This window comes from Pristis pectinata, chromosome 25 (genome assembly GCF_009764475.1).
Source record: "Pristis pectinata isolate sPriPec2 chromosome 25, sPriPec2.1.pri, whole genome shotgun sequence".
Classification (NCBI taxonomy): domain Eukaryota; kingdom Metazoa; phylum Chordata; class Chondrichthyes; order Rhinopristiformes; family Pristidae; genus Pristis; species Pristis pectinata.
In genome coordinates, this window is record NC_067429.1 from 28,857,357 (window position 1) to 28,871,907 (window position 14,551).

Sequence of the window (14,551 nt, forward strand, 5' to 3'; positions counted from 1 at the left end):
GCTATATAAATACAACTTTTTATTTATTTCACACCACATGACTAAATTCTTCCAAGTACCTTAAATTGACTATGTGCATAAGAATTAAAGTCTGAGTTCTACTGACCACCTCTTTCTAGTCGAGGAACTAACCGTGTATTTCTCTTCTAGATACCTGCGCCAATCGGACAACCAAGTGTGAACTGGGCTGGTTGAAATTTCAATGCAATTGTTACCGGCTGAGTAAAGAGAGTAAGAGCTGGCAGGAATCCCAGAAGAGCTGCATGAGGTCTGAGGGAAACCTGGTCAGCATCCACCATCTAGCTGAGCTGGAATTCATCCTCACCCAGGTCAAGCAAGGTACGGCTGCAGTACTTGTGAAAGGCAGGGATGCTGAGAGCATCTTTCAGGAGAGCTTCTTTCCTTCCAGGAAAAAGAAACCCAACTAGTGACTTCTGCTTGTGTAACACAAGGAGTTTTGTTGTGGTCAACAATGGAGAAGTTGATGTTGAAGTTGGTCACACTGTATGGCATGATCTGTCTTTGGGTCTGATACTGGGCTCCTCTGCTGCCAAGGTCCTGTTCAATAGCTTGGCCTTGCATGAACCTGTGCTTGACATTTGCAATGCTTGTTTAATCAGTGAGGCAGCTAACCTCTAAACCTAATCGGTTTTAGGGTCATTGAGTAAAGCCACATGTCCCAGTGTCATTACGTTTCTGCCTCTCGCCAAGCTTAAGCCTGAAAGCCAACTGCATAGCAGTAGGTACTGGGTTCTGCTCTGGGCTCTGTCTCTACTTATAGCTGACAAGTGAGCTGTCCTGACCCAGGCTGCAGGTTGGATGTTAGTCCCCCATCATCATTCTGTTTGATTCTCATCCCTTGCTGCCCATCACTGCATCTGACACTAGGAGACTGTTCAGAGGGCCAAAGAATAAATCAATGGGAGTCTGAGTTGTTCTCGTGAAGGCAACAGAAGAGGACTGGTCTATTGGTGAATGATGCTCTGAGATTCCTTCTGAGAAAACTGGTGTTATAGGAAGCATCAGAGAGGGGGATTTAAACTGGAAATAAATGTATGACACTACATCCAATTTCATGGATATTTGTTAACTCATTGCATCTGATGTACCTTTCAGACTTGTGCCCACTGTCATAACCCTACAGTTACATTTGAGCTCAAACCAGCTTGTCCGGTGGCCATCACACTGTGGAATTTCTCCCAGCATCAAAGGAACATTCAATCCTTCAAGATTGTTCTGACATTCAGTCAGATAATGGCTGATCCACATCTTGGTTCTGTAACTCCTTAGCTAACAAAATCCACTCGTGTCACTCCACTTGCAGTGACCCTGAGCCTCTTTTAGTAAGCTTTCTTTTAGTAAAGAAAGGCTTTCTTTTTTTTAAAAAAAACCATCCCTGAACATCCCAGCTCTAATTGAAAAACACGATGATGCTGGAGGAACTCAGCAGGCCAGGCAGCATTCGTGGAGAAAAGCAGGCGGTCAACGTTGCGGGTCAGGATCCTTCTTCAGGACTGAAGATAGGAAAAGGGGAAGCCCCAATATATAGGAGGGAAAAGCAGAGCAGCAATAGGTGGACAAAAGAGGGGAGGTGGGGTGGGCACAGGGTGGTGATAGGTAGATGCAGGTAAGAGATGGTGATAGGCAGGTGTGGGGGAGGAGGGGAGAGCAGATCCTCCGGGGGATGGGCCAAAGGTAAGAATAGAAAAGAAAAAAGGGGCTAGGAAGGGGAAGAAGAGAAGAAGCGTGGAGGGGTGTCTGTGTCCTGAAGAAGGGTCCTGACCTGAAACGTTGACCGCCTGCTTTTCTCCAAGGATGCTGCCTGGCCTGCTGAGTTCCTCCAGCATCAGAGTGTTTTTCATCTAGATTCCAGCATCTGCCGTCCTTTGTTTCTTTAGCCCAGCTCTAATTTTAAAGGTGTGCCCGCTGAAAGAAACTGGCCTAGAGATTTAATTGTATAGCCCAGTTTTTCAGCATAATACATCCAAAAATTGACTTTACCAGGAGTGGAGTGTGTGAGAAGCCGTTTCTGGGCTACTTGACATCATTCCGATAATTCAACCAGGAAATTTCCAGAGTGATTCTCCTTGTAGGCTTTGACTTCATTCCTGTGCAACTTTTGAAGCATCATGGGGGAAGATGGATCAGGTTGCCCTCGGACCAGCCACCACTGGGACCCTAAAAGGTTAAATACCAAATTTACTTGGATCCTTTTGGCCAATTTTCCTTCTCCACTCACTCTCCATACCCACCCATCACTGCCATTCTTCCCCCCCACCCCACCTCAATCTTTCGCAGCCCAGGCCCTGACCTCCAATTCCCAACCCACCCAACACGGTGTTTTTTCTGTCTTCTGAACATCCCGATGGATTAACTTTGAAGTGTTTGGGAAGTAAACATGGCAGTTAAGTTAGAGAATGTGAGAGATTGTAAGCAGCAGAGAACGCAATGACTGATTGATCTGTTTTTGTAGAGTTGGCCAAGGATTGAGTGTTTTTCCAAGACACACAGCTTCAGCCACCAGGGCTCAATCCTGACCTTGGGTGCAGTTGGTGTGGATCTTGCATGTACTCCCTGTAACCATGCGGGTTTCCTCTGAGTGCTCCAGTTTCCTCCCACGTCCCGTAGACATACGAGTTGGTAGGGTGAATTGCCCCCAGTGTGTGGGTGAGTGGTAGAATTGGGGGGGGGCGGGGGGGGGGGGGGTGGTGGGGATGGAAGAGTTGATGACAATGTATGGAGAGGAATTAGCATGGATGGTCAGTGCAGGCTGTATGGCCTAATTCCATGCTGGATGACTCTACAGTTCTCTGACAGTGAGAGATCTACTCTTTAGAAATTGGCATGGAAGTGTGATGTTTTCCTGATCAGGCAATTCTCACCTGAAAAACAGCAGGTCCAACTGTGCAGCTCCCCTTCAGTACTACACTCGTCAAGTCTAGATCATCTGCTTGGTCCTGGGACGGGGTTTCAACTCACGACCTCAGGAGTGAGACTGCTACCGATTGCCAGGCTGACTCTTCAAAAACCTTCCTGCATCCCGGTCACAGGGTGGGGTCTCCTTTCAACAATCTCCAGAGAGTTGGACCCTGGCAAAGAATTTCCATATTTTTGTGCAGCTACTGTTTGACATCTTACAGTCCCAGTCCAGTATCAGCTCACATTTAAAGCATTTATGCCTCTGTTTAAGTTTCTTCATGACCTCATTCTTAAATTCCCTGCAAATTCTTCTGTCCCTCAACTTTGAGATCCTTGAGCTCCTCCAGTTCTAGTCTCTGGCAAATTCCCATTTTTTTTTCCCAATTGGCAGCCATGGTTTCAGCTGTCTGGGCTGTGAGGCACCTTTGGTAGCTTAGCTGCACAGGGAGGAAGGAGAAAGGTCGAGGGAGTGATAGTTATAGAAAATTGCATAGTTAAACTGACCCTTCAGAAGGGTTCTGATGAAGAGCCTTTGACCAGAAACATTAACTCTTTTCCTCTTTGCCCAGTTGCTGCCTGACCTGCTGAGTGTTCCCTGAACCTCCTTGCTGCCCTTCCTTCATAGAACACAGCTTAGAACAGTACAGCACCAGAACAGGCCTTTCGGCCCACAATGTCTATGCTGACCATGATGCCAATTTATGCATCTGCCTGCACATGGTCTATATCCCTCCATTCCCTGCCCATTCATATGACTGTCTAAATGCCTGCTAAACATTGCTATTGGATCTACTTCCACTGCTTACCCTGAGGGGTACCTTCCAGGCACCTATCACTCTGTTCAAAACAAAAACTTGCCTCGTAAATCTCCTTTAAGCTTCCCCTTCTTACCTTGAAATTTGACATTTCTACCTTGGGGAAAAGACTCTGATTATCTACCCTACCTGAGCCTCTCATAATTTTATATACTTCTATCAGGTCACCCCTCAGCCACTGACGCTCCAAAGAAAACAATCCAAGTTTATCCAACCTCTCCTTATAGCTAATACTCTCCAATCCAGGCAACATCCTGGTGAACCTCTTCTGCACCCTCTCCAAAGCCTCCACGTTGTCCTGTAATGCAGCGACCAGAACTGCACTCCATACTCCAAATGTGGTCAAACTAAAGTTTTATACAGCTGCAGCATAACTTCCTAACCTTTATACTCAATGCCCCACCGATGAAGGCAACTATGCCGTACACCACATTCCTTTAAAAACTCCTTAAAACTTAACATTTTGACCAGGTTTTTAGTCATTTTTGTCCTAATATCTCCTTTATAAGTGAGTCAGATTTTGTTTGGTGGCCTTAAGTGAAGAGCCCTGACAGGTTTTACAACATTATAGGTGCTATATTAATGCAGTTTGTTGCTGATATAGTTAATTATAATAAACAGCTGGTTGGTGAATCTGTGTTCAAGTTAACTTCAGTGCAAGTGTAATAAGCTGTTGGTGTGCTCAGGCACCTAAGGCAGCTCTGCCCTTGTTGCACGAGGCTAGCTTGTCGCTCAGTGCAGGACGATTTACTGTGTTATAACTGTTTTGTGCCATGTGCTAACATCTGGTTGGGGGCAGGAGTCTATCTGCAGTCACCCTGAAGAGCAAGTACAGGGGTTGCATACGATGGACAGAATCTTATTGCTTGAATAAAAAACATTTCCAGATTCTGGACCTTTGAAAGCTCCTTCACCTGAGTTCGGATAAGCTTTTGAAGCTTCTTGCCCTGCAGTGTCTTTCTACAAAACATAATAATTATGGCTGCCAGCTGTTGTAAGTCACAGTATTGTAACTATAAATTCTTAAACATTGCTGCTGTGCTAAAGGACAGAATACAGGGAACAGGTGGTGACTTGTCAGTGAGCCTTCTGTCTATTAACTCTTCAACCTCTCTTTTTGTCCCACCTTCCTTTTCTGTCCTGCTAGTTCCACCGTGGCCCTTGTCACCCTGAACTAGTCCTTTCTCGGTTCCTCTGAGCTGCAGATGCACTTGATCTAGATTGAAAGTCGTAAAGACGCAGGTGCTGGAGATCAGATATAAAAACAGAAAATGCTGGAAACACTCAGCAGGTCAGGCAGCATCTGTGGAAAGAGAAAAATAGTTGATGTTTCTGGTGAGAGAACCTTCATCAGAACCCTTGTGTGTGTCTGTGCTGCCTGCAGTATGGTTCACCCGATCACACAGTCACAGACATGTACCCGTAGGCTCATGAGACCTGCAGTTTAGCTGGTGTTAGCTTCTTTCCTCAGCTCCCTAAACGTGTCTTTCTTGCTGCAGATGTCGAGAAGTTGTGGATTGGCCTCAATGATATCAAGCATCAGATGAACTTCGAGTGGTCGGATGGAAGTCCAGTTCGGTTCACCTACTGGCATCCCTTTGAGCCCAACAACTCTGCAAGCAGCCAAGAGGACTGCATCATTCTCTGGGGCTCGGTAAGTGATGGTCACGCATCAGGAGATAAAAGGGCCAGAACAGAACTTAGAATTTTTTTGGGATTTTTGCCTCACTCAGAATGGTTAGTGAGGATATTCGGAAACCCTGTCCTCCTCCACTGTGGGTTAGAGCATATGCCATGTTGTGTAATCCATGCACTAACTTAACTGATTTCAGCAAGGAACAGTGGTCAGGCCAGACAACTGGGATCAACATTCCCGAGCTAGAGGAAGGTAAGACGGTGTTCACCAGGTTTGAAGAAGTTGAATAAAGTAGATAGAGAGAAACTGCTTACGGTAGCAAAAGGGTTGGTAACCTGAGGACACTGATTTAAGATACCAGGAAAATCACTAAGGGGAAAAGCATGCTTTAGACAGCATTTTGTCATCTGGAACGCTCTGCCTGAGAAGCTGATGAAAGTAGATCCAGTAGCAACTTGAAAAGGAAGAATTTTTATGGTAACAGGGAAAGTGTAGGAATAGTGGGACTTTTTGGGCAGCTCTTTTGAAGCACTGGTGTGATTCCTTGGCTTCATTCTATGATTCTGGCGACTGAAGGATCCAAAGTCTGTCCGTGTGGTTAAGAAAGCAGATACCTAGGGAACTGGACCCTAAATTGAGCCACTGTCTTCAGGAGGTACAGCAATGGAGAAGGAAAAGTAGTGGGGAAGAAATACTGATAGTGGGCTGAGTGTATAGAGCAAGCTTCACTTTACACTCAGCACCAGAGCACTACGATCATTGTTCAGGTTAATCAAGAAGAAAGATTCCTAACACTTTGAGCTTCAAGATTTGTTGCAGTTTAGAAATACTCCTTCTGGCTATAATGCATTATGAAGGATTTCCTTGCTTAGGATACGGGACGTGCTTTCTGGATATAACGAAGTGTAGGACATTCCCTTCCCAAAGATAATGGACCACAGGGGATACTCTATTCGGGCTTAATGCAGCACTGAGTTAACCCATCTTGAGCTCCCAGTTGCAAGCCATTTCAATTCCCTTCCTCATTCCCACACTAACCTATCTGTCCTCAGCCTCCTCCACTGCCAGAGTGAGGCCAAACTAGAGAAACAGCGCCTCATATTCTGCCCGGGTAGTGTACAATGTAGTGGCATGAACATCGAATTCTCCAATTTCAGGTAACCCACATCTCTTCTGTTCCTTCCCCCCCCTGCCCCCCCCCCCCCCCCCCGACCATCTATCTCTACCTACCACCCACCAGCTGCTGTCTCTCAACTCCACCCCTCTCCCCCTCCTGGCTCCATCTGCCCACTGTCTCCCTCCTCACCTGGTTCTACCTATCGCCTGCCAGCCCTTGCCTCATCCCTCCATCTCACCTCTTCGTGCTGACTATCTCCCCTCTTCACTCTCAGTCTTGACCTGAAACATCGACAACTCCTTTGCCTCCACAGATGCTGCCTGACCCGCCAAGTTCCTGCGGCAGTTTGTTCTTGGCTCCAAATCCCAGCATCTCCGGTCTCTATCTCCACAGGGTTAACCTAGATACGACAGGGAACAGGGAACACCCTCTCTAGAAACTGTGTCTTCTAGTTGGATATGGTTTTCAGGGTATGATGCATTTCATGGGAAAGCCTTTCTGGATTTATTGCAACATGGGGAACACCATTTCTAGGTAAGACAGGATTTAAAGGATTCTCTTTCTGGGAATGATGAAATAGCCTTTCTGGATATAATGCAGCAGAGGGAAAACCCTTTCCAGAAATGACATAGGGCACTGATACTATTTCTGGGTCTGGTGTTCTATTGGGGTATCCTCTCTGGATATGGTGTGATGTAAGAGATCATCTTAGGTGATCCCTTGGGAAGACTTGCTTCCAATCCAGATCTGTGAGTTCTGAGGTGACTGATCAGGACAATGTGGGACCCACAAAGTTTGCCCCAGGTGAGGTAGGGAGGTGGCTAGTTTAGGAGATGGTGTTCTGTTTGCTCTCTGTGCATGGACTCAAGGTTCTCGGTGGATCCTGAATGCACCTTCTCCACTTCGAGTGAATGGTCCGAGGCCAGGGATATTTTAGGCTCAGTCTGAGGTCTTGATCTTTCAGACAGCCAAAGGCATTTAATCCTCGCTGATTTATTTCCTGATTTTTGTTAATCTGACACACTGTTAAGTGGCATGTTGGTCAGTTGAGTTGTGCATCTGAGCATGACGCTCTGTGCTATTGTTCCAGTGCATTGTACGTGGTCCTCCGTAAACACTGCATTGCACCTTTATCTCTTTCCTGAACCAGGAGGGTCGCTGGAAAGATGGTCCCTGCAACTCCATGATGCCTGCTATCTGCAAGAAACCCGGCTACTTCTCCACAAAGGAAGAGGAGGTGTTGGAGGACAACCTCGGCTGTGCAAAGGTCGGTTAACTGGCACTATTCCCAACTAATCCAAAGTCAAAATGCACTTAGTGTTACTCTGCAGAGCCTTGATTCGTTAGAACCCTTGTGCACCTCCAGCATGTGCTCCCAGGCTTTAAAAAAAACATCTGCTCAGGCTGCGCGTTGCTGTGTCAGGTCCCTGGCATGAACCCCCGCCTGTGCTGCCACTTCCCCAGCAATAAAACGGTGATTTCGTTGCCACAGGGCAGAGTGTGGGGTGAACCACCAAGGTGATATGTGGGGGCTGCCCGTGAAGGCTGGTGTTAGGTGAGAAAGGGCGACCCCTCAGCGCTGTGATGCAGATCTCGGGTGCGCCCTGGACAACACGGTGACTGCGGGTTTTTGCTGGTGGTTGCCTGCTATTGGGCTTCTTACCCAGAGAAATCTCTGGGCTGGGACAGCTGTCCAGTCAGACAGGGAGAGGGGGACTTGGCAGCCTCTGTCAGAGCCAACTGGAGACCCGGGTGGACTGTCAACACACAGAGCAGGAGATTCCAGTCACCCCCTCCCCCAGTGCCCACAGTTACCATGCCAACCAGCCTGACCCCCACAGCTCAGCATCACTTGCTCCAGCCCACTCAACAGCAGCCCTCACAGGCAACCCCTCCACGGCGAGGAGAATCACGGCTGGATTCTCACCAGCTTCCCAGCACAGCAACACTGTCCGTCACACGTCTCTCTGTGTATCTGATGTTGTAGTGACCCCCTTCAGTGCTGGTTCCAGTAACGTGCTTGTTTCTAGAAAACCATTCCTGAGCACTAAGCAAGGTTCCAGTGCACAGCTGAAGCCGGAAAATTTAAACATAAAAAATGCTGTGGATACTCAACAGCTCAAGCAGCATCTGTGGAGATGCTTCATGTCCAACGACCTTGTATAACTGATCTTACTGGCCTGTTACATTATCTGTGATTCACTTTCCACCTGACCTGATTATTTTCAGCACTTGCTGTTTTTGTTTGACTGTTCCCAGGTAAAGATTGCTTGGGAGGTGTACGGTTGTGTCCCATTCTCTCTGTTCCTTTTCGTTTCCTCCTGTCCTTTCCCTTATTCCTTTCTCTCTCTCCTGCTCCATATTAGTGTCTGACTCCTTCTGGTAAAAAAATACCTTTCCTTTTCCCCACACCCTCTCCCAGTGGTCCGTGTTCTCCTTCACGCTCCCTCTCTCTTGGGCTGTGCGCCTCTCTTCTTCCTCTCTATGTCCTTTCAGATCTGTGATTATTATGCAAGTGGCTGTTCAGTCTTTGTCATTTTCCCAACACCAGCTTTTGCCCTGGTAGCAAGACAATGAACAGCTTCGCAGCTTCAAACGGAGCCCAAGCTGTGAAGGCAAGAGACAGGTGCATGGCGGAACCAGGCTCGAGGCAGTCCGGGTCTCGGGGGGATCCAAATGTGAAATGAGGCTGGTTCATTGGTGGTCCGGATGTGGAAGCCACATCTCGGGGTGTGGGAATAACTTTGTGCAAGGAAGAACCACCAACAGAAAGGGGAGCATAAAGGAAGGATAGAATACCAGGGTTAGCCAGATGTGGGTAGAGGAAGGGCAGGATGTGGGATTGGAGGGGTAGGGGGCTCGTGGGCTCCCAGTCTGTTTCTGAAATTGAAGCTTTTATAATCTGTGCCCTGGAAGATTTGGATCAGTCAGTTCCCGAGCACAGGAATGGAACCGCTGTTTGTGCTGTCAAGGCAGAACTGGAGAGTGGTTTGGCAGATCTCGGACCCTGGTGGGCACAGCAAACAGAGGCTGGGAGCTGCAGGAGACACAAGGGCTCAGCCTGACGTCTGTGGCACTGCACTTTACCTGGTCGATCTGCTCCTGAAGCTTCATTTCCCACGATCAGTTCTCGGTGTTCTTGCAGCTACTTTTTCTGGATGCTTCCTCCCTCCCCAGAGACCTCAACATCCCACGGAATAGCAGCCTGCAACTTCCCATGTGTGGCCACATGTTAAGGAGAGAGCACGCAACTGTGCCAGACGGTGCTATACAAATGAAGTGCTGCACCACTGGAAGTGCTATCCTTGGATATTAAACCCCAGGGCCCTGTTCAAGCAAGAGCAGAGAAACCAACCAACATTCAAGCTACTGCTGTTTAAGGGAGCCTGTTGTGTGTGCATTGGATGTTGTGTTTCAAAAGTACCTCGTAGGTGGTAAACAGCTTTGAAATTTCCTGAGGTAATGTAAGGGGCTATGGAATCGCATGTCTTTGCTTTATTGGACCAGTGGCCATTGCAGAACAGTGTCAGGGAATTGTATGCCTCGGTGCTGCCCTGGGCAGGTTTGCTCTTCACCATTGCTGTGTAGATTTCACTGAACCTGTCGGTAATAGAACCATAGAACACTACAGCACAGAAATTAGGCCATTCGGCCCTTCTAGTCTGTGCCGAAACCTTATTCCGCTAGTCCCATTTACCTGCATCCAGTCCATAACCCTCCAGACCTCTCCCATCCATGTATCTATCCAATTTATTCTTAAAACCTAAGAGTGAGCCCGCATTTACCACATCAGATGGCAGCCCATTCCACACTCCCACCACTCCCTGAGTGAAGAAGTTCCCCGTAAACCTTTCCTAATCAGAGGATGAGTGAGAGATTTCCTCAATCCAGGAACGAATACGATTCTCAGATGAAGTATTCTGACCTTCCAATAGCGAGCAGGATAATTCCATGTTCCAGTGCCCCTTGCATTAGTTGTGTTTGGTATTGCAAGTCAGTGTTTCTGCATTAATACTGGAGGGAGGGAGGGTTCAGGACTCCGCAATGGGTAGTTCCAGTGATAGGATCTGTGCAGGAACTGCAATTCCTTTGTGGAACCAGTTGTGTCCAAAACCAGCAGCAGCTGTGTTTGGGGGCCAGATCAAAGTGGTAGTTCTTTGTGACTCTGAATCTCCAGTAAGAGAGCAACACGCATAATAGGGATCATTATCCCCCTGCCCGTAAACTCGACACCTGACCTCCAAGTGACACGCTCGTTGTGACCTTGCTCCAAACAGACGCTGCTCACAGAGGGAGTGAATCTCAGCCTGAAGCCTTTGTCTATGACAGTGGAGTTTACAGACATGGGAGGTGATATGGAGATCACGAGAGCGAGTAATTGCATTGTATTTTGTAGATGGCGCACACTCCAGCCACGGAGTGATGGTGGCGGAGGGAATGAAAGTTTAGTGGTGGATGGGCTGCCAGTCACAAAGGCTGATTTGCCCTGGATGGTATCAAGCATCTTCACTGTAGTTGGAGCCCAACTCATCACACTCCTAACTTGTGCCTTCTAGGTTGTAGAAAGAATTTGGGGTGTCGGGAGGTGAGTCATTGCCAAAGGATATCCAGTCTCTGATGTTCTGTTGTAGCCACGGTACTTGTGTGGCTGGTCTTGTTGAATTTCTAGTCACTGGTGACTCCCAGGATACTGATGATGACTCAACGGAGATTGTAATACCACTGAATATCCAGGGTAAGTGATTGGATTCTCTCTGGGAGGAAGATTTTGCCTGGCACTTTTATGGTCCGAATGTCCTAATATTATCTTGGTCTTGCTGCATTGAGATTGATTTGCTAAGGAGTTACAAATGGAACTAAACATTGTTCAGTCACCAATGAATCTCCCCACATTACTGATGAAGTAGCTGAAGATGGTTGAGTCTAGGATACTGTTTTGAGGAGCTCCTGCAGTGGTATTCTGGGGTTGGGATGACTGACTTCCAACGACCACAACCATCTTGCTTTGGATAAGGTATGACTTCAACCAGTGGAGCTTTATCCCTTTGCTCATTGACTTCAGTTTTACCAGGGCTTCTCGATGCCACACTCAGTCAAATGCTGCCTTGATGTCCTGGTCTGCACTGGGAATGGTGCATGGACCCACGCTAGGAGTGTCAAACAGTTGCTGTGTTTCACCTTCCTGCTGGCCTTGGGTGTGAGCCTCAGTTATTGAACATATTGGCAGATGCTTCTTGAACTGTCATGCATTTAAGACTTAACAGTGTTCGATTGGTCTGATGAGAACCTACTTTTCCTCCAGATTGGAGCCAGTTAAAATCAATGAAACTCAGGATTTGTTTCCTGCAACTTGACCAGGGTCCCGACCGCTGAGATTCTAGGGTGGTTTTCCCAGCGTTATCTGACAATCATTGAGAGAAAAATGGAGCAGGAGTAATCCCCGACGCTGTCTGTCAGGTGTTTGTATGTTCTCCCCGTGTCTGCGTGGGTTTCCTCCAGGTTCTCTGGTTTCCTCCCACATTCCAAAGATGTATGGGTTAGGAAGTTGTGGGCATGCTATGTTGGTGCCGGAAGCGTGGTGACACTTGCGGGCTCCCCCAGAACACTATGCAAAAAGATGTATTTCACTGTGTGTTTCGATGTACATGTGACTAATAAAGGTATCTTATCTTAGGAGTACACCTTTCAGCCCCTCAAGTTTGCTCCACCATTCAGTACTATTACGGCTCAATGCCATATTCCTGCACTTTTATCTTTTTTGATGCTTTTGTGTCAAAAATCTATTTATCACCTTCTTAGACCTATTCAGTGCATTGGCCTCCATAGACCTCTGTGTGGTAGCAAATTTGGGAGGTTCACCACCTTCTGGATGAGGTATTTTCTCCTCTCCTCAGACCTAAATATCTTATCCATATTCTAAGACTGTAATCACTGGCTATAGACCACCCTCCACCCCAGCTGTGGAAAGCATCGTGTTTGTCAAGTCCTTCAGAATTTTGTTTGTTTCTACAAGATCCCCTCCTTGTTCTTCCAAACTCTAAGGAACACAGACCTGGTTGACCCAATCTCTCACATGGCAGTGCTGTCGTCCCAGGAATCAGACGGTAAACTTCTGCTGTGCTCCCTCATTGGCAAGTATATCCTGCCTTGGGTAAGGAGGTCAAAACTGTGCACAATACTCCAGGTATCGTCTCACCAAGGTCCTGTATGATCGTAGTATGACATTCCAGTCCCTGTATTCGAAACTTCATGCCTGACCAACAGACCACGTGCTGTCTTGCTCCTTGCTTCACCTGCGTGTTTGCATTCGGTGAAAAAAGACACCCAAGTAGCTTTGTACATCATCATTTCCCAACATATCCCCATTTAAGTAATACTTTGCCTTTCTGTATTTGCTTCCAAAGTAGATAACTGTGCAGTTATCCACAATATGCTGCATCTGTCATGTGTTTGGACACTAGTCAGCACTTGCCACCTCAAAAAAAAGACTCAATTTTTTTCCAGCTCTTGTTTTGTCTGTCAACTAATTTTCATTGCATGCAGGTGTGTTATGCCCAATCCAGTGTGCATTAATTTGCACCTCTTATGTGGGTCATAGTCATACAGCAAGGAAACAGGCCATTCAGCCCGTCATGTCCATGCCAACCAGTGGTATTGAACTGTATTAATACCACTGGTATTAACCTGTATTGATCCCACCTTCCAGCACTTGGTCCATAGCCACCTATACTGAGGCGATTCAAGTGCTCAACTACATGCTTCTTAAGTTCTTTCAGCCACTCTGCTTCCACTGCTCTCTCTGGCAATGCATTCCAGGTACTCGTCATTAAGGTCCCCCTCTAAATCTGCTACCTCTTACCCTAAATTTGTGTCTTAGTTTTATTCACCTCTGATAAGGGGAAAAGTTTCCTGCCGTGTACCCTACCCTACCTCTCATAGTTTTATACATCTCAATCTTAACCCCCACCACTCCAGGGAAAACAGACCCAGCCTCCTCTTCCTCTCCTCATAAATGAAAGGCTCCACCCTAGCTAACATCCTGGTGAGTCTCCTCTGCACCCTCTCCAGCACCGTCACACCTTTGCTCCTCATCTTATCCTCATTGTATCAAGGGCCTCCGACAATCCAGAACACCACAGCTACCTTTGCCTCTCTGGCTTGTCCGATTCCTCCTGGAAAGACTGACTCAGAGCTGTGAATTTCAGAATCAGATTTATTATCACTGGCTTGTATGATGTGAAATTTGTTGTTTTGCAGCAGCAGTACAGTGCAAAGACATAAAATTACTAGAAATTACAAAATAAGTAAATAGTGTGGGGGGAAAAAAAGGAATAACAGAATTTTTGGAATTTGCTACCACAGTGGGTTGTGGCAGTACAGTTGCTTAGATGAAGTGCACGTGAATTAAGGGATGTGATGGTAGTGTGGAAAGGTGAACTTGTGCTGGACAATTGTCTGTGATTGTATTGAATGACAAAGCAGGCTCAAAGCATAATGAACTGATGGTTCTTCTGGTGGCCTCTTTCCACAGTCCAACCCAGTGAGCTGGCGGTTTACCCACTGGGCTTCTCAAGTCCGAGGTCCTCCCTCTCCTCACTCAACATCCAGGTCTCGTGTCCACGTGCTACTTTCACTCAATTATCCATGCAACATTGGTAACCTTCAATAAAGTCCTTAATTGATGTCCACACTTGATTTCCTTTCTTCATATCCACAGTTAAAATCTACAAATGGTGTCTATAGTCACTGCTTTCTCTCAGTCTGTCTGTTTCTGGCCTGTTGTCTATGAAGCCACTTCGCTCAATGAAGTTTGTTTTTCCAGAGTTAGCCTCTTATCATCAGTCAGTGATGATAAAGATATGCCCATACAAAAATAATTTAATCAGCTGCTTAATTGGGTGTCAGCTTGGTCTTTTGCTCAAAACAGTGATCAACCTGTGCAACTATTTGAGAAAGTGGTACAACTTTGTGTTTTCTTACACAAATTGGTTACTCACAACAGTGACATACAATTAGCTTATCTTTTAATTTCTTTATGGTTTTATTTTTTACATTTGCTTTTTC

At 46.7% G+C, this 14,551-nt stretch overlaps 1 protein-coding gene across 2 annotated transcripts in view; it reads left to right on the forward strand.

Moving 5' to 3' along the window:
- The window catches only part of mrc2 (mannose receptor, C type 2), a 197,902-nt gene that overhangs the window by 77,081 nt on the left and 106,270 nt on the right, over window positions 1-14,551 (forward strand). For both annotated transcript variants that reach the window (XM_052038769.1, XM_052038770.1), the window contains 3 exons: window positions 151-339; window positions 5,234-5,388; window positions 7,638-7,754. In XM_052038769.1, coding sequence (XP_051894729.1) covers window positions 151-339; window positions 5,234-5,388; window positions 7,638-7,754 — 461 coding nt within the window. The remainder of the gene's footprint in view (window positions 1-150; window positions 340-5,233; window positions 5,389-7,637; window positions 7,755-14,551) is intronic.